The following is a 20450-nucleotide window of genomic DNA, read 5'->3' as shown; positions in this document are numbered from 1 at the left end:
ACATCTATTCTCTAAGACTTTGATATAAAATGTAATTACTCATTTGTTAGCAATTCTGACTTTAATAAATGTTTCATACAAAACTTGGAATCTTACTGCTGTCTTCATGCTCTAAAACGTTTTGATTACATTCCTCCACCACTTTAGTGATCTAAGAAAAATAAATTCTGCCCCCCTGCAAATTTTTAATATGTGGTGACTTGTAGTGTAATGAGTATCAACGTACCTGGTGCTGTATTCTCATGGGTAACCGCTCCGTTCCAGGCTGTGTCTGGGTCATGTGATCTTCACTCAATCTCTTGATCCCTACAGTGTCTGCTGTAGGGACCAAAAGTCAGTGCCTTAATGCAAGTCTGAGAGCCTTGATGTGAGCCAATTATCTTCATTAAAGGGGTCATGTGAAAAAAAAAAAAACAGGTCCCTTTAATGGGACTGAGCTACAATAGCAGATACAGACCATGGACAAAAGCGGTATTTCTGGGGAAAAAATGTTTTTGTTTAATATAAACCCTTTAGAGCCCATGCACACAATATTATAACTATACTGTTGGGCGGATCAGTAATAGGGAATGTGCACACGATAGCAGGCATTTACGTGTGAAAAGACAGACTGTTTTCAAGAGAAAACAGCTGCCTCGTTTCACACGTAAATGCTCCTCCTCGTAATATACGAGGCGTCTATGACGCTCGTAAATCTTGAGCTGCTCTTCATTGAGTTCAATGAAGAACGGCTCAAATTACGTTGCAAAGAAGTGTCCTGCACTTCTTTGCCGAGGCAGTCAATTTACGCGTCGTCGTTTGACAGCTGTCAAACGACGACGCGTAAATGACAGGTCGTCTGCACTGTACGTCAGCAAACCCATTCAAGTGAATGGGCAGATGTTTGCCGGCGTATTACGCCTCGTTTACGCCTGAAAATAGGTCGTGTGAACCCAGCCTTACAGTGCAATAGGCTATGTGAATGCCATATTATACAGGTGTTCTCTCCTGGAAGCGTTGTTTGTAGGAGAGAATACGGTGCCGCTCGGCAGGACCCCTTGCATTTGCTAGCATCTTCATATACTTACCCGCCCTGCTCCTGAGTCAGGTTTTCTTCGGCTCTGGATGCAGCACTGGGTCCTGACTCCATTTAGCATCAGGATGTTGTATGCACAGTGCAGATAATGTCCTGACTCTAAATGACATCCAATGCTGCGCCGGAGTTAAAGACCCGACTCAGGAGCAGTTAGGGTAAGTATGTTGTCTAGGGCCCTGTATCGAAGCCTATCACGTGTGATCCTGTCTGCTGGTGCTGTGTAATAAAGCCGGTTATGTGTGCCTACAGCTCTGTAATGCAGGGCTCTGTGCCGCTTTTACAAGGTTTTCTGCATGCAGCTTTTCTATGTGCAAGCACCTGTAAAGTGTTGTAATGATGCCGCATTTTTCACACCTCTTTTCCATGCAGCATTGAGTGTATTGTGGTTGAGAGAAACTAGCCTGTGATGTTTGCCCCAGCTATGACATGAGCAGCATCATTATCGCGTCAGTGGTGATGCTGCTTCCTTGGCCACAACAGATGCAAAACGCACAGATGGCGCAGGTAAGGCTACATTCACACGAGCGTATCTGATTCACGCATGTGAAAAACGCGTGTGAATCTGGTCCGTTATGCATCAGTGTGCTTTGCGAGTGGCATGCGTTATTCACGCACTCACAAAGCACATCTTTTTATTTTCAATTAAATTGATGCGCAAATCCCGCATCGCACACGGCTGCATCAGTGTGCGGTGCGTGGTTTTCATGCACCCATTGACTTCAATGGGCGCGTTGGTGCGTGATAACGCACCAATATAGGACGTGCAATGTGTTTCATGCAACGGACTCTCGCTGCGTGAAAACTCCTGCATGTGTGAACGGCCCCATTGAAATCAATAAGTCCGTGTGCTGCACGTGATTTCTATATGCAGCGCACGGACATCATTCACGTTCGTCTGAATGAGCCCTAACACTGCAGGCACTAGCCGTGTCAATGTGAAACAAAATCACAGATGATGCCTTGGAGTAGTTGTAATATTATTGGCTACAGTGGACTGTGCGAGGCCATGTAAGCATTATTTCCAAGCCACATGTGAGTTCTAGGAAGTTGACTATCTAATTATAACCGTTCATGTGGACATAATATGGGTGCGTTTTTAGTGCCCATATTACAGCTGCAACATCTGGACTGCCCGTGGTTCAAATGAATCAAACTTGGATTACCATATGGTAATCTAAGTTTGGTTACGTAATATGGATGCTAAAATGTGCTTGTATTACAGCTGTGTGCTGTGTATTAGCGGCCCAAGTGATACGTAACTGAGTTGCTGGAGAAAATTTCTGCGGGATTTCTGCCGCGGAAAAACCGCACAATTCTGTGCAATGTTTACTGCAGAAAATGGTGCGGATTTTGCTGTGTTTTTCTCAATGCCAGGAGATGGTGACATCTGCTCGGTAAAACGCAGCAATTCAGTCCACTTTCTGGAGCAGGAATTGACATGCTGCGATATAAAAATATGCACCGCAGGTAAATTTCTGGTCTGAAATTTTACGCAGCGTGCGGATGAGATTTGTTAAGTCTTACCCACTTTGCTGCTACTGTACTCTGCTACGTATTTTTCATCTGCGATTCTGGACAGAAAATACGCAGCAATTCCGCTACGTGTGGTCGAGCCCTAATACAATAAAGCATTTACTACATAAGACAGGGCAGATCAACAAATGGACCAGTTACCAAAGTAAACGTAGAAAATATATTTTTATTTTTTATAACATACATACATTTTAATTTTTTTTTAAGAGCAACAACTGCATTTTACATCAAACTGTTTGATACATTTTGACCAAGTTCTTATGTATTTATCTAAATAACAAACTTGTAGTGAGGAAAAATGTTGAATTCTATCATTATGAACATAAATGGAATGTATAATTTATTTTTTTAGTCTCTTTCCCTGCATGATAAAAAAAATTATGCCCTACATTAAAAGCTGTTTTTTTTAATTGAACAGAGGACTAAGTGTCAGGTCCTATAGATCTAGGGTACATATGTGATTGAACAATATACAGTTTACATTCAGTCATACATTTATCGGCAGTGCACTTTGTATACATATATCTGTAGTAGCATGTGCTTTTAGGTGTATAATAAATCCCTTACTACCCAGATGTCCAGCAGCATTAAGTTAGCAAATACTATAGTGACAAATTCTGAATTAGTGTTTCTTATGTATGTACTTTGCAAATAGTCACCCGATGGCATAGGTGGAAAATATTTCTTGAAATAGATTTGAACTGGCACACATTTATAACATTTAAGTGGTCTAAGTATAAAATAATGTATCTACTTGAAACCACCTACTAGAATAAGGGCTCGTTTACACGAGCGTGATGTGTGTGCGCGACGCGCATGCTTTTCACGCGTGTCGTACGCACCTATATTAGTCTATGGGGCATGCAGACAGTCCGTGAGTTTTGCTCAGGGTGAGTCCGCTGAAAAAAAACCTCACGACATGTCCTATCTTTGTTCGCGCATCACGCACCCATTGAAGTCAATAGGTGCATGAAAATCACGCGTACCACACGGAAGCACTTCCGTGGGATGTGCGTGATTTGTGCAACAGCACTCAAAAGTCTGTTTGCAAACAGAAAAGCACCACGTGCTTTTCTGTTGACAAACATCCAAACGGAGTGTCATCATGATGGCGGCTGTGCGAAAAGCATGCAGCTGCGTATCAAACAGGGCTGACACACGGAGCTGTTAAGTGCCTTTTGCGCACGCAAAATGCCGTGTTTTTTTGCGGGCGCAAAACGCACACGCTCGTGTAAACCAGGCCTAACCTATGAGCTGCAGGAATCAAGAGCAACCATCAGACTTTTCCTGGACTTCCTTCTAAGCATCTATGTTAATAAAAAAACAGATATTTATGATATCCCAATGATATAAGAGGACAATAACCACCCATAATCTTATTTATTCTCTTACCAAGAAGGATCATTGTTCAACAGTCCCTACAATATTCTAACCTTTGTCTTAAAGAAATATTGATTTATACATAGATGGAAAACCTTTCTTGTAGACTAAAGGTTCGATATGGTTCTATTCAGCCTTAATAAGATCACGTTATATAGGCACAATCTGACATGCAGATACTACTGAGCTTTATACATGTAGAGTTTGTTTAAATACGATCACCGCTGTAGGATCAGAAGTGCAAATACGTATATGTATATGCAGATTATTTAGAGTGGACAGACCTTCAATAAATCTGGTCACGGTGGTCAATGGGTCCAATTCTCTATATGTATACAATAAACGGTGCTAGCATAATTTACCATATTTTCAATCTAAGAAAGAAAACCTGGTTTCTCTCTAGGTTCTGCATTCTGCCAGTATCTATTAATGCCACAAAACTATGCAAAGCGTTATTTGTTTTCCGTTTACTCATGTGAGTAAATGAGAACTCGCTGCAAGAAAGAGAGCAATTTTCCAGTGGCTAAAGCACATATAATATTGGGAGATGGTGCATGAGATGTAGTTCCTCTCAGTTCTTGGCTTTCTAATTCAGCAAAGCTTACCCCTCCATCCCTATGTACCACATGCCAACCGGCAGTCTTCCCACCCTGCCCTTTTCACATAAGATCCTCTACTTCCATGTCTCCTCACATTTTGGAAAGCCTGACATCATAGGCAACCATGTTATAATTGTCCCAGCCATAAATTTTTTTCTCAGTAGGGTTGTAATCCACCATACTAGCATAGCCGTAGAGATTCTGAAATGGAACGTTAATCTGTTTCTGGACACCTGTGTGAGTATCAAAAGCAAAATTGACAGTGGTGGTTGGAGAGGAATAGCTTCCAACCGTGTACAGTGTGCCACAGACCATGAATGCATTAGCCACTGTCTGCTTTCGAATAGTGGTGTTCCAGCTCTGCTTAACTGCCAAGGTTTTGGGGTCGAACTGTGAAATAACTATAGATCCTTTAGCATTCTCTGTGCTATAGATCACCCACAAACCCATCTCATCAACTGCTAGATCAATATCTGTATAGCCTCCCCAGGAATAAGGGTATTTACCGTGATATCCAGCATCAACAAGTTCCTTCTGAATTGCAACAGATTCTGTCTTGAAGTCGTATTTAACCACTATTCTTGATTTTCTGCGTACATAGTAGAGAGATCCCTGGTATACCACAGCCCCATTGCTTTCCATAGAACGAGGAATAACATACACTTTGGTAGGATAACCTTTCACTAGTTGATCAAGATTTTCATATTCAAAAACCTGACGTATGTCTGCTCCCACAGTATTGATTCTCCAAATGGTGTCTTGGGTAAATGGTGATGCTGGTTCTGGGTCTCTCATCCAAACGCCATATTTACCAGCAATATTATCTGCCTTTCGGTAAGTGGTAGGTTCTCCGACCCATGTAAGTTCCCCACATCCTGAAAAATAGTTGCGATATATGTTACTTTTCACTTTTTTGGGAAAAATTTTAGAAAACCCTTTCAACGTATTTCCTACTTTCTATTTCACAACCTTCTTTTTCTAAAGAATCAATTTTAATGAGCTGCTCATGAATATGACGACTGGCAGACTGACCTGTTCCTTAGACATGACATACATAACTATTTCATAGCAACTCCTACTGAAATTTAAATGAACTTTGTGTGTGTGCGCAGTAACATTTAAGGTCATTTGGGGAAATGCTAATGGCACATTTAATGGCTGTAAGGTTGGTGTAATAATGTATCCATGGGTAACATGGGTCTCTTTTTCCTGACACAAACATTAAATATGCAAAAACAAAAATGTACCAGTTGTCCCCGAGTTCTCGGAGTCTCGACTTGTTGCGTGACTTTCTGGAAGCATTCTAGAAGCAGGAAGTGCTGTAAGCTCTGATTTCAACTCCAGGTACCCCGCCCCATCCGCTCCCCAGCGAGACACTAAAATATTAAAAATCATACTATTAAAACGAGAACAATATTAGAAGTGGAATGAATTCTGTAGAAAGTGCATGCTATCTATAATGTGAGTTCTATGTTTACTTGATACAATGTATTATTACAGTGCAGCATTCGCCCATAGATATAGTAAAAAAAAATCTAATAATGCAACAGCTTTAAATGCACAGAAAACACCAGGTGTGCCTTCCTAAAGTACAATATTTGTATTCGTATATTGATGAGAAACCCAATAAGTTTTCATCATATTATACTATAGATTTTCTTACATTCAGTTGGTCCTCCTTTGCCTTGTACTGAGGAGGTCCGGGCTCCGCCACCATGATTATTCAGTGCTGGAAAATGAAAAACATTGTAAAAAAAATGAGTCTCTAATCTAGGTGGGTTCTCTGTAGCAAGATTCTTTAATAACATCGCAAAGGCAAACACACCACTACACCCCCTTAGATCCTCTTTTTCCAACCGAAAGCTGATGGGGATAGGATGTGACGTTGCTTTTTGATCATCTAGTGAGGAATTTGGGCATTATTGCTGATCAAGAGTTGTGATCATTCTCTCAAGGAATAAAGGATAGCCGCCAGAGAAATGAACCGTTGTGTATGGTGACAATCTACCTTTGTGGTAAAGGGATACAATTACGGAGTGTGACATATCACCCAAAAATACATTGAGTGTCTCCAGCAGTGGAACATATAGTGGGGTGAGATGCATTGTACATGGCTGATATATCTATATTGAACACAAGGTAGAATAGAGACAAAAGCACATTTCATGGGAGGATGCGAAAGTTGGGAAATTAGTTACATGCTTGTCTGATACTACAGGTATGTTCACACGGCAACACCAAATACGTCTGAAATTACGGAGCTATTTTCAGGTGAAAACAGCTCCTGAAATTCAGACGTTTTTACAAGTGCACGTGTTTTTCGTGGCGTCTTTTATGGACGGAATTGGAGCTGTTCTTCATTGGAGTCCATGAAAAACTGCTCCAATTACGTCCTAAGAAGTGTCCTGCACTTCTTTGACGCGGCCGTAATTTTACGAGCCGTCTTTTGACAGCGACGCGTCTGCACAGAACATCGTAAGACCCATTGCAAGCAATGGGCAGATGTATGCCAACGTATTGGAGCCGTTTTTCAGGCGTAATTCGAGGCGTAAAACGCCTCCATTATGCCTGAAAAGAGGTCGTGTGCACATACCCTTACTCATGCACATCCATGGCTCAAACACCCTTCTGTTCTCAATTGGTCATCGCAAGCTACTATAAAACGGCTATTGCTGCAGCGTCAGACTACACCACCAAAGGACCACAGCATTCTTCTCAAGGTCCAGGTCCTGACGTAATATGGGTTCTTCCTAAGACAATTCCATCTAGAGATAACTGTAGAGTAGATCATTTTCAGCTAGGATCAATAATAACTTAAATAATCTTTAAATCTTTATTGATCATCTGATCTTGGCAAGAATGTATCCTGTATAACTTTAGGCTGGGTCCTGAATAATTTCTTCTGCTGGGCCCGTTACCCAATTGTTAGGGTTCATGCTCATGGCTATACTGAAGATTTGTGTTGCTGCTATGGGTCCATCCGGTACCTTTTCATTTTATACTAAGGGTATGTGCACACACACTAATTACGTCCGTAATTGACGGACGTATTTTGGCCGCAAGCACCGGACCGAACACAGTGCAGGGAGCCGGGCTCCCTGCACTGTGTTCGGTCCGGTGCTTGTGGCCGAAATACGTCCGTCAATTACGGACGTAATTAGTGTGTGTACACATACCCTAAGGCTTTTTCTCATGGATTCTGTATGAATCTGTGATTTAATATTGTGGCATGCTGCATTGTATGCTGTATTATGAAGATATTCTACCCTTTGCTTAAAGGGGTTCTCCGCTTTAGATAATCCCTTCATGTTTGAAGGATCCCATGACAATAAGGAGATTGGAACACCCAGCAATCAACTATAATCTTTGGGAAAACCTGGCGGTAAAACTGCAGTTTTTCACGTCCGAGGTGCATCCGTGCTCAGCGCTGCGGGACACGATATCCCCCATAGTTGAGAGTCTATGGAGGGATGCGTCGTCCGTGAAACTATAGGACATGTCCTATTTTCGCACGGAACCTTCACACGGTCCGTTGAAACAACGGCTATGTGAACGGCCTACTTTGAATGAATTACATAGGTCCGTAGGACGGCCGCTGTTTCAACGGCCATCCCATTTAACATGTTCGTGTGAATCAGGCCTTAGTGTGCGATTTCCTTGCACCACCACCACAGGGAAATTAATGCAGGACAGGTCCTCCAGAGCTGGAGATGCTTTTTACAACCGCTCTCCACTCTGACCAAGAGATAAGGACCCCTCTCTATTAACTCAGAATTCCCTAAAGGGGTATATGGAAATGGGTTTTCTAAACTGGACAACCCCTTTAAGGACACCATGTGTTATAGAATAGTGATTAAGCCCCTTTAATATAGCTAAATTTTAAAGATGTTATTGGAACTCAGACAAAATATATTATCCCATTACTATAGGCTGTTTCAGCAGAAATGGATATTTCTTTACAAATTACCGTATTTTTCAGACTAGAAGACGCACCTGACCCAGGGTTTAGACAAAGAAAATAGGGGGGGAAAAAAATCATATTTTACTACTTTTACAAAGCAAAAACTATTTGTTAAAACAATAATTTGTTGTGTTTCACATTTTTTGGTAAATATATATTTTTTATCACTTTTTATTTCATTTCTTTTTTTTATTTTTTACATTGTGCTTAGGGAAAAATGGGAAAAGGTTGTTTTTTTTTAACTATTAATATTTTTTTACACTCCTGAAAATTTATCTAACCTTCTTTTTTTTTTTTTCTTTACACATTTTATTAGTTCCCCTAGGGAACTTGAACCAGCGATCATTAGATTGCTGGTACAATACACTGCAATACATGGATGAGTTATGGAAACAACGTAACTCGCTGAGCTATGCTGTTTCTGTAACTCCCATAGTAGTGAATGGCAGTTACAGAAGCAGCGTAGCATGCTATGATGTTTCCGTAACTATTATTCACTTCTATGGGAGTTACGGAAACAGCGTAGCTCAGTGAGCACTCGGCTGTTTCCGTAACTCCCGACCACCTAACCAGGAAGTTGTAGGGAGACAGCGGATCAAGTAAGCTACAACAGTGTTTAGGGGGCCCCGTGCTAGAGATAGGTGTGGGTCCAAGAGGTGGGACCTGCATTTATCTGACATTTATGGGGAGACCCCTATAAATGTCGCGGTCGCGATTGACCATGGCATTTAACTAGTTAAACGGCCAGGAACAGCGCCATCGCTGACTGACGACTATGAGACGAAGGGACTTTTTATCAAGATTTATTCTCGCTAAAAACTGCTTCTTATAGTCCAAAAAATACGGTAGATGTTAGATTCTTCTTAGAATGTTTGGAATACATAAGATAAATTAGGTGGAGTCAGATGACTGTCCTAATGCCATGCAACTTCTATTACTAGGTTTTGTATAAACCTCTGAGACTGCTACGTTGCGTACTTGTACAGTTATTATCAGAGACTATAAATTCTTTGCTGACACTAGATATGGGCATCTCTTTAGGTATGTCCTGTGTCATGTTACTAGTAATTGCAACCTAATGAATATGTTGTCACTTAAATAAGACTTGAGAGCAGGTCATGATCTTTTGGACGTAACTCTATGGGGTATGGTAATATAAATGAACAGGTCAGTCCGGCTGTGACTCTAAGGCTGGTTAACGTCAAGTCCTTGTAACCTGCTCTCTACTCTGTTTGTTTTGGAAATGTTATGGGTCAACAACGAAAATCCAATAAAATAAGTAATATCAATTGCATAATTTTTTTTATACTGAGCATTAAATGTTATTGTATTCTATTTGTTGTCATCACACACAGGGCCGGCCTTAGTATAAATGGCACCCAGTGCAAAATTATCTTTCGGTGCCCCAGCCCATCATAAAAAAAAAAACTCATAAAAAAAGTATAATGCCATATATAGTGCCCCCACACAGTATAATGCCCCTTTAGTGCCCCCATAAAGTATATTAATAATATATTATAACCACTTCAAGGACACAGTATTATGCCCTCTAAGTGCGACACACAGTATATTGCCCCCTGTAGTTCCTATTCAGCGCGCTAGCTATCTAACTGCCGAAGATGAGGAGGGGAGGAGCAGGGAATTGGCCGGGAAAGGGCTAGGACACACCTCCCTGACAAGTGCGGGCGCTGCCATTGAGTAACAGAGCAGCGACGGACGGCTGTTCTGTTACTCCAAAGCTGCAAGAGAAGAGCCGGGCGGGCGGTCACCGGCGCTGAGGTTGGTTATCCTCCTTCCCAACTGGTTCCCGACCGCTGGTTGTATTTTTACGGCCAGCGGTCAGGGACGGGTCCTTAAAACCCAAGCCATAGACTTTCTACGGCTCGGTTTTTAACTTGCTGCCCGCGCGATCGGGCAGCTGAATGTCGGGTCTCCGGCTGTCAGTGACTGCCGGGGACCCTGAGGAGAAGACAGAAGCAGCTTTCGCTGCTTCTGTCTTCTCCGATGTCTTCTTACACAGCGTTCAATGAACGCTGTGTATAGGAATAGAGACAGCAGCAGCGGCGCTGTCTCTATTCCTCCCGGTGATCATGTGACTGGTCACATGATCGCCGGGTGCCGTTAGTGACAGACTGTTGCTGGGTCTAACTAGACCCAGCACAGCCCTAGTAGTGACAATAGTCACTATGAGAGGGCTGATTTCCCCTGTAACTGGGGCTGCTGTGCAGCTCCAGTTACAGTGGAAAAACATGGTGTAAAAGAAAGAAAAAAAATATATAAAGTTCCCCAAAGGTCTTTTTTGACCTTTGAGGAACAGGCCATAGTAATAAAAAAATAATAAAGTAAAGTGCAAAAAAAAATTAAATAAATACACATAAAATACCCACCCCAAAAAAACAGTTCCCCCCGCCAATCATTGTTGTAACGCTAGCGCTAACCCAATTACCCTAATATATTAAAATTTACGGTAAACAATGACGATTACAAATAAAAGGTCTATTTTAGGGTAAAACTATGTTATTACCAAAAAAAATAGCTGAAACGTAAAAAAGCTTATTTTTTTACTATTATTTTCAAACTTTATGAATAAAAATTCTAAAATAGCAAAAAAGGTGTGCATAAAAACGATAAAAAACGAAACCTGCATTGTCCACGGAAAAAACGTTGCAAAAATCACGTCGTTTTTATTTTTTTTTATATTAAAATGTTTTGGTGCAACTTTGTAATTATGTTTTCTTAAAAAATATTTTCACTTTTTGAGATACAGCTGCTTTGTATCCTGTATCCGTCAGGTCAGCAGGACTGACGGGATCAGTGAAACGGGCCCTGCGCTAAATTATAATCTTAGATGTGATAGATTTGAGGTGGATCCTGCGTGTCACTGATCCTGTCAGTCCTGCTGACCTGACGGATACAGGATACAAAGCAGCTGTATCTCAAAAAGTAAAAATATTTTTTAATAAAATCAATCAATCACACACATACTAATATATATATATATATATATATATATATATATATATATATATATATATATATATATATATATATATATAAAATTATGATATAAAGTTTTTAAATGTGTACATAACCTTGTGGCACTATATACAAGGGGGAGCGCTGTGTGCCACTATATACAAGGGGGAGCGCTGTGTGCCACTATATACAAGGGGGAGCGCTGTGTGCCACTATATACAAGGGGGAGCGCTGTGTACCACTATATACAAGGGGGAGCGCTGTGTGGCACTATATACAAGGGGAGCGCTGTGTGGCACTATATACAAGGGGAGTGCTGTGTGGCACTATATACAAGGGGGAGCGCTGTGTGACACTATATACAAGGGGGGCTGTGTAGTGCTATCCACAGTGGTATGTGTGTGGCGCTCTTTATAGGGGGGGCTTTTTGGTGCTATTTACAAGAGGGGGAGGGCTGTGTGGCGCTCTCTACAGGGGGCTGTTTGGCACTATCTATATGTGGCTGTGTGTAACGCTCTCTACGGGGGGGATGTGTGATATATAGAGGGGGCTGTGTATGGCGATATCTATGGGGGTGTGTAATATCTACAGGGGCTGTGTGTGGCACTATGTACATGGGGCTGTGTGTATGTGGTGTTTTACAGTGTGTGTGGTATTATTATATTCAGGCACGCAGTGTTTGGTGCTATTATATTTAGGGGCACAGTATGTGGCACCATGATAACTTTATTTTCGTTTATAGGTGTGGAAATGTTGGAAAAGTGAGGAGACGTCTGAGTGGCAAATTCTGCAGAAATGAGTCATGGCCGGGAGAAGTCGTCATGAGCGCTGGACCGGATGGAGAAGAAAAGAGGAAAAAAACTACTAGAATCTGAGACGTCGTCACCTGTGAGTCACTAGATTTATAGAGAATCTGTCACCTCTCCTGACATGTTTATTATAGGAATCCTTGTATTTCACAAAAAGTCTTTCTGCAGTCCAGGACTGATAGACAATTCCCCTTGTCAGGAGGTTGTGTCCCTGCACAGTGTGATACTCTCAGTATGTAGGGACACAGCCCTGTGACAAGGGAAATCGTAACACTGTTAATGCTTTTCCAAAAAAGTAGTGTTAAATATAGTTACGGCAGGGCGGCGGTGAGGAAGGGGGGCCCAAGTTTGGGTAACAGCCCAGGGCCCATGGTCTACTTAATCCGCCACTTAGTGCCCCCCTGTAGATTGTGCCATACAGCCTCCCTATAGACTATGCCATAATCCCCCAACTCCTCCTTGTAGATCGTGCCATACAGCCCCCCACCTCCCCTTCTAGATAGTGCCCCCAAACATAAAAAAAATTGTACTCACATAGGCCCCGTTCCCATGACGAACTGAGCTGCTCCACGACGGGGTCCTTGCATAGGCTGGCGTGATCATGTAGCCTAGTACAGAGTTTCCCAAGCTTTTCGGACTCGAGGCACCACTGGAAAAATAAAATTTCCTAAGGGCACCCCTACCAAAAATAGTTTTGAGAAAGACAGAAGACAGCTAAAAACAAGCACTACACTCTTGGGGTATATTTACACAGCGTTTTTTGTAAGGCAAAAAAAATCTGCCTCAAAATTCCTTCAGGAATTGACAGCGTTATTTGACCTATTTTCTTTTCCATTTTTTTAAGCCGTTGAAGCTAATGCAAAAGACGCAGGGAAAAAAGCGCCAAACGAGCGCCGCAGGTATTTTTTGCCTCCTATTAATTTCAATTGGAGCTCAGAGGTGGAAACCGCATGAAGACCATCAGACCCCCACTCGCAGTAAAATTACCATCAGCCCCCCAATCACAGTACAAGGACCATCAGTACCCCCACTCACAGTAAAATGACCATCAGCCCCCCACTCACAGTACAATGACCATCAGTACTCCCACTCACAGTAAAATGACCATCAGCCAGCCACTCACAGTACAATGACCATCGGCCCCCCACTCACAGTACAATGACCATCAGTACCCCCACTCACAGTAAAATGACCATCAGCCAGCCACTCACAGTACAATGACCATCGGCCCCCCACTCACAGTAAAATGACCATCAGCCAGCCACTCAGATTCCCCCTGTAGATAGTGCCTCACAGCCCCCTTGTAGGTAGTGCCACACAGCCCCCTGTAGATTGTGCCACACAGCCCCCTGTAGGTAGTGCCACACAGCCCCCTGTAGGTAGTGCCACACAGCCCCCTGTAGGTTGTGCCACACAGTCCCCTTGTAGGTAGTGCCACACAGTCCCCTTGTAGGTAGTCCCACACAGCCCCCTTGTAGATAGTGCCACACAGCCCACAGCACCCTTATACATAGCCCCCCCCCCCACTTCCTTTAGATAGGGCCACTGTAGCTCCCTGAAGGAGCGGAATCCCCTTGTGGTCGGGGATTCCGCTCCTGGAGCGCTCCACTTGATGTCTCTGTCCATTTATGTCCACTCAAATAGTTTTCGTTTGTCTTTTTGGCGGAATCAATAGCACAGTCGACTACGCTATTGTTTCCGCCAAAACAATGGAAACCTAACGGAACGGAGACCAATGGAAACCATGTGCAACTGAAGCATTACCATTGAAATCAATGTTAAGGCAAACGGAAGCTATGGTTTTCGATTGTTTTCCGTTCATGGGTTCCCCTGACGGAAAGGTCTGACGGAAGCCATCAACGGAACCCGACGCAGATATGAACAAAGCCTAAGAGGTACGAGTTTCTAGTTAGCAGATGGCATTTAGACAGTACATCCTTTACCCTATTAGTGGCTGATCCTGTTCTTTGTAGTTGACAGGTGCACTTGATGACATGTCAAACTACAAGCATGTAGTGACACTTTTTTTCCTTTTATTTTTCCCAACTGTGTTCGTGCTACAATCATCAGTAGAAGTGGTAAATTTCTAAATGACAATACATCTGTTCAAAATTTCAAATATAACTGAAAATAATTCACTAAAAGTTTTAGTAAATTAAATCCAGTATACAGGTTACGTGTCTGTATATGCTTTATCAACATATACATGCACCGTTTGGTGTACTATGGAATTATACATTAACCATAGTAAAATTAGTCAGTAGTGGTAGGGATTATCAGTTTTAAGAGGGTTGTCCTGGATTGGAAATAGGGTCTGCTTTTTTTTTTCCCCAGAAACAGCGCTACTCTTGTATGTGGGCTGTATCTGGTACTGCAGCTCAGCCCCAATCACTAAAATGGACTGGGACTAGGGCTAGGACTTGCAATGCTATACACAGCCCATGAACAAGAGTGGTGCTGTTTTTTGGGGAAAAAAATACACTATTTTATAGTCTTAGACAACCCCTTTAATATTTAATATAATTTTTCATTCATGTCAATTTTGAATTCTTAATAAATGTATAAGAACTTATTTGGAAGAACCACTGCAAAAAAATCTTGTTTTACAAAGAGCAGTGGATACAATAAAAAAAAAATGCATGACAACTTTTCTACATTTGACTGAGAGTCCAGCATATGTCAGTAGCTAAATATGATCCAGATGACTGGCTGTTTGGCAGACAGAATACTAAAAGTTATAAAGATAATTGTATTTTATAGTCCCCTCTTGTGGTATAATAAAATATGTTTTATTTGTTTGAGCCCAACATTCACAAGTGTGCAGAGTGTTTTATTAAGTCTGAAATCACTTACTACTTAGCTGTTAGTCAGCACCCTCTAAGATTTACATAACTCATCCATATCAGCTCTTTAAACTTCAATACAGTATTCAATTGGTAGGTCTTTCGATTAGTCCAGAAGAACTAACCGTTATAATCACATTAAGACTCACCTTGTCTTTGAGGTATTGGCTGATCTCGATTCCTAGATGTCTCAGAAACTTGAGGACACTGCCTTTGCTGTACCTTTTCTAGCCTCTCAGTCAACCTCTGTTTTTCCTCTTCCAAGGAAGACTTCTCCTTCAGGAGGTCTGAATAAGCCATCTCCAGACTACCCCTTTGACTTTCCCATTCATCCTTTTCCAACGTCAGCCTCTGCAATTCTACCTGAGCATCTGTAAAAGATTGGGCTGAAGATGTTGATTGCCCAGTTCCTTCTTCCCCCAATAACCCGTTGACCACCTTCTCCAATAAGCTCAGCCTAATTTTCATAGCATCCATATCTTGTTTGACAACAGAATTTTCACGTTGCAAGTCCCTCATTGCTGTCATTGCTTCTCCAGGTTCTGTACAGGTGCTTTCCCTTGGACTGGGAACTGTGAATGTATAGGTACATTGTCCTTGACGATCATTTGCTCTTCGAAGTTGAGGATTTCCTTGGACTACACAAAACATAAGTGATATCAAAATAGGAAGGGAAAGAGGCCCCATTGTGCAGCGCTGTGTCCTATGTTGCTTTTTTATGTAGTAAAAGTAAGTTTCCAAGAAAAGTTAAGACTTCCGAGACAAATTTGACAATGAAGATCTGCTGTTTATAACTAAATTAAGCTCTTCCTAGCTGGTCTGAATTGAGCAACTCACCCCAACATCTCCTTTATACACTGAGGATGGATGAGGGGGATGAGGGATGGGGTGGAGGCGTGCCTAGAAAAGGGGGATAGATAAAATGACAGGAATCTTCCAGACTCCTGTGTCTGAACTGTGGAGTGACCCCATGCCTGGAGCCAGCTCATATTCCAACTTCTTGCTGTTTGGTTGTTGCTGCTCTCAAGAAAGCTAAATCAACATGAAAACAGCCCGTTATAACATTGTTGACAGACCAAAGCAAGAGTTAAGTTACTAAGTTCCTGAGATATCATCGTGAATTGTTCATATTACTAGTAGTAAGAAGACTAGATAGTTCTGAATAAGGGATTGCTTGAATTAATTGGAAAACGTTTTATTATTTTTAACTTACCAGATACATATTTTTCTTATTTTAAGACATTCTTTTATTATAAAATGTATTGTTAAAATTTAGCATGAATTAGTAAGAGATTTATAAAAAGTAGAAAAATCCTTTCTTCTTCTAAAAAAAAAAAAAAAAAAAAAAAAAAAGCTCGGTATTTGCTAAACCTTTACTAAAAGTTATTATGGAATTAAAACTACCAACATATTTATGAAAATTGCACAGTTTATATTAGAGTTGAATTACTCAGGAGGAAATTCATCCTCATGCGGTACAAATGTGGGGAATTCATTCTGGATATATCCACAAATGTTTAAGAGGTTAAGAAGATTTTAAAATGTAATGGTGAACAGAATTGACTGTCATGCAACAGATTTTTTTCCACCTTCTGTGCAAAGCGTATTTGGTTTATTGCTGCACGAGCACAAATAATACAATTTGTAATAGTTGCCTGGGGGCCTTTGCTATGTATGTTGCTGTCATATGTTATATATGTCATATGCTTTTCAAGCTGTGAGGCGTCCCCTAGTTGTTGAGGCAGTTCTGATAGGAGTTATCATTTGCTGATCTCTGATCACAGACTTCTCTGGCTGCTCCAGTCTTTGAGGCACTAAATCAAATAGAGAAAGTGCCTGGGACTGTATGTGATAGGGGGAAAGAAGGGGGGGAAAAGAGCGGGAAAAATCAGGAGCAGGGATTGGTGGGACAAGGGGATAGAGGAGGGGTTAGGAGCAGATAAATAGTTGAGGTCAAGGGCAGTTCACCATCTTACCTGCTGGAGCTGCAAACGTCCCTCCTGCCCTCCCCCTTTAGGTAAAATTTGGGTGTGTAGTTATGGTGTTTCTCTGTCTTTTAATTTCTTTGCTTTTCTATGCCATGTCTCTTATGGCTCGTCAGCTTTTTGCTTTTTTCTTTGCGTAGGTGTGTTTCTGTGGTTTTTCGTTGTTTTTTTTTCAGATGTCACAGCAGGCGGAGATAGGCTCTGAAGAGTAAAATCCGGAGAAGAACCTACATGCGCGCCGCTTCACAGTTGGCGGCATCACAGGAGATGTGAATAAATTAAGTGGTTACTTCAGGGCCATGTGATACAAAAATGTTTGGTTGTGTTAAATAAAGCTGTGGCCATTCCCACATTCTCCAAGAAACAGGTTTCGTTGCTTTATTGGTTTATTAAATTGGGTAATGATGCATCAGCGACACTTAATATGGGGATAACATTAGTACATGCAGTCCCAGTTCAGCAGCCTAACTGACTGTTTTTTATTAATTGTAATGTTATACTGAGTTAAGAAGAAGAATGTAAATTGAACAATCGTTCTAATTTTGGCATGGAGTTCAACCACAGGTAAGGCCCAGGAATCGCCATGTGCGTGCTAAAGAGGCCCCAGTAGAAAAAGCTTAATTATCCTAGATGTCTTTTTTTTTTTTTTTTTAGTAGGGGCTGGAAATGAAATGAATACACTAAAAAAGCAATACTTACCTATTCTTGCCCCCGACGATCCAGCGCAGATTTTCTGGCGGCACTCCCGGTGGTTGTTTACATGCACATATCATGTGACCGCTGCGGCCAATCAGAAGGCTCAGAGGGGCTCAGTGGTGACAAATCGTATTTCTGACATAATGCCAGAAATACAACACATGACTGCTGAAGCTATCATTACTGTGTGAGGGGCACTGTATTATTATTAGTGTGGAGCACTACTCCTATGTGCCGCACAGAGGGGGCTACATTAGTGTGTGGTGTATGAATATGCACTATTATTGTGGGGGGACGACTTAGGAGGCATTATTACTCAGTGCTGCACAAAAGGGGGCACTATTACAGTGTGAGGCACTAAGGAGGTCCCTATTACAGCATGGGGCACTTGCTGTTATGTTTAAGGCACTATTTGTGTGACACAGTATTTTTAGAGGAACTATCTATGTGGCACTATTTTTGCAGCAGTAGAACACTGTTTAAGGCAGTAGCAGGATGGGACATTTCTGTACAGGGTGAGGATGTGCTGGTTAAATGAACAGCTAAAGATGTCTGGGCAACAAACTGTGCAGGGACAAGCTGTGACCAGGAGAAGTTGTGATGACGGTCTGGGTCGGATGGAGAGAAAAAGAAGAGTCAACGACTGCAATCATAGAAGGCGTCACCTGTGAGTCACTGGATATAATTGTGTGCCATATAGCGTGACCACTGTATGATGATGATGATGATATTATATGTGGTAGTTATATGTGGACATGGTGTGGAGACATTATTTGGTCCTGGTATGGAGGTAATAATGCATAATAAAAAAAAAAATCTAATATAGCCGTGCTGTTATTCCTAAACCTGTAAGGGCACACTTGGCAGCCTATTTGTATTTTTATTTTATTTTTTAATGAGATTCGGCAAAAAAGTGTGTCCTTGCCTTAAACATTTGCCAGCTCCATGTGTATTTTTTTTTTTGGGGGGGGGGGGTCATTCAAAAGTTTGCTATGGGACCCAGCTTTTTCTGGTTACCCCACTGATGAATCCTTGTCCTACACTAGGCATAACACAGTATATTAGTTCTCAGTGGTGTAATCGCTGGAGTTTTCCTTTAACTATCCAATTCCTGTTACTGGCAGATGAGAAATTTTGGGGAAGGGACCAATGGCTTTAGGTACTGTAGCTTATGTTTCAATGTAAGTCACTGACCCTTTTCTTAATCTCGGAACTGCGTCCAGGAAGTAACTAAGTTACAGACAGGGTTTAGCTAAAGGATTACTGTCGTACCTGGGCCCTGGAGCCTGAGGTGCCCCAAAAATTCCCTTTGCGCATACGAGGAGGCTAGTACTAGAAATAATCCATAATAGTTAGGGGGCACTTTACATATTTAGCATTGGGGCCTGGAAGCTTCAAGATACGCCTCTGCTGCATTTTTTTTTAGCAGCTATAGAGATCATTTATCACAGAGTCACCCAGGCTTCATAGAAATGCATACTTCCTGCTTCCCCCTCTGCTCTAGAGTAAAGTATTACACGGAATTTAATGCAGTGCATGTTACATGGCAGACCGGTGTGAAAAGCTAGAAAAATTTGGTGAAATATTACTCTAGATTAATATAACACTTCTAGAGTAATGCTAGTGGGTGCAGCTATAGGTACAAAAGTCAGTGAAGTAGTCAGGTGACTCTTTTAGAGAAATCAGAGAGACTTGTATGTAGGCAGCGCATACTTTTGGGGGGTTATGGGTGCTGCACCTACTAGCATGGTACTATTAGGGATGTCTTATAAATGTCTTTAATGCACTATCCTAATGGACATAATCATAGCATTAGCTGGAGCTTTGCTTTAAGATTATGATTACAATCTACTGGAATTTTAATATTAAATATATAATCGTTTACACTGGAAAAGGTATTCTCCTCGCCACAACAAAAAATATAAACTTGCATTTGATTTGATATTTTTATCCTGACACATTTCTTCAGGAAGCAGAAACTTGCGTCAGTTCAATATATACACTGGCACTGGTAGTGCTTTTAATTCTGCATTAAAAAAACTTGAGACAGTAATTAGTATGTCAGTCAATTATCAACACTGTGTAACCTTTTTCATCCTCCAGTTTTTACCTATTAGGCCCTGCAGGGCCAGTTTGAGACAGTGTGGTCCTGGGCAAGGTTAAAAGTGGGACCCCATAAGCTGAATTAGGGCCTTTTCACATCTGCTTTGGGTTTCCACTGATGGTTTACGTCAGACCTTTCCGTCAGGGGAACCCAAGAACGCAAACCAAGCGGAAACCATAGCTTCCGTTTGCATAACCATTGATTTCAATGGTAATGTTTCCGTTGCAAATGGTTTCCGTTTGTCTTCGTTCTGTAAGGTTTCTGTTTTTTTAAGTGGAAACAATAGCGCAGTCCACTTACTGTATCAATAATGCGGTCAATTCAGAAGGCGATGTGCAGAGAACTGCATCACTGATTTCTAGCGTGTCCAGAAGTGTTGCAAGACCCAAAGCAGATGTCCCCCCTCTCACACAAAGAAATCATCTATATACATACACACTTATTATATCATAACTATACATACCACTATACCAGATGAACTATTACCTG

The 20450-nt window shown here is 41.6% G+C and overlaps 1 protein-coding gene across 1 annotated transcript; it reads right to left on the bottom strand.

Annotated features, from left to right (window-relative positions):
• Nucleotides 1-3860: 3860 nt before the first annotated feature.
• Nucleotides 3861-16186, bottom strand: MYOC (myocilin). The gene is made up of 4 exons (XM_075832207.1): nucleotides 15326-16186; nucleotides 6251-6316; nucleotides 5835-5963; nucleotides 3861-5462 (listed from the first exon to the last, which is right to left on the bottom strand). The coding sequence occupies exons 1-4, from the start codon at nucleotides 15861-15863 to the stop codon at nucleotides 4678-4680; spliced, it is 1518 nt and encodes a 505-aa protein (XP_075688322.1). The 5' UTR covers nucleotides 15864-16186; the 3' UTR covers nucleotides 3861-4677.
• Nucleotides 16187-20450: the final 4264 nt, after the last annotated feature.

Source organism: Rhinoderma darwinii, chromosome 7, assembly GCF_050947455.1.
Source record: "Rhinoderma darwinii isolate aRhiDar2 chromosome 7, aRhiDar2.hap1, whole genome shotgun sequence".
Classification (NCBI taxonomy): domain Eukaryota; kingdom Metazoa; phylum Chordata; class Amphibia; order Anura; family Rhinodermatidae; genus Rhinoderma; species Rhinoderma darwinii.
Note: the sequence above shows the minus strand (reverse complement) of the source record. Positions and strands in the feature narration are given on the sequence as shown.

What these genes read in the sequence shown, in the direction of transcription:
- MYOC (XM_075832207.1), bottom strand. Translation starts at nt 15,863, where the DNA reads ATGGGGCCTCTTTCCCTTCCTATTTTGATATCACTTATGTTTTGTGTA. An exon ending in CAAAGGAGGACCAACTGAAT is followed by an intron (nt 5,964 to 6,250) that starts GTAAGAAAATCT and finishes TTAATATTTTAG; the next exon opens with TGTCTCGCTGGGGAGCGGAT. An exon ending in CGAGAACTCGGGGACAACTG is followed by an intron (nt 5,463 to 5,834) that starts GTACATTTTTGT and finishes ACTATTTTTCAG; the next exon opens with GATGTGGGGAACTTACATGG.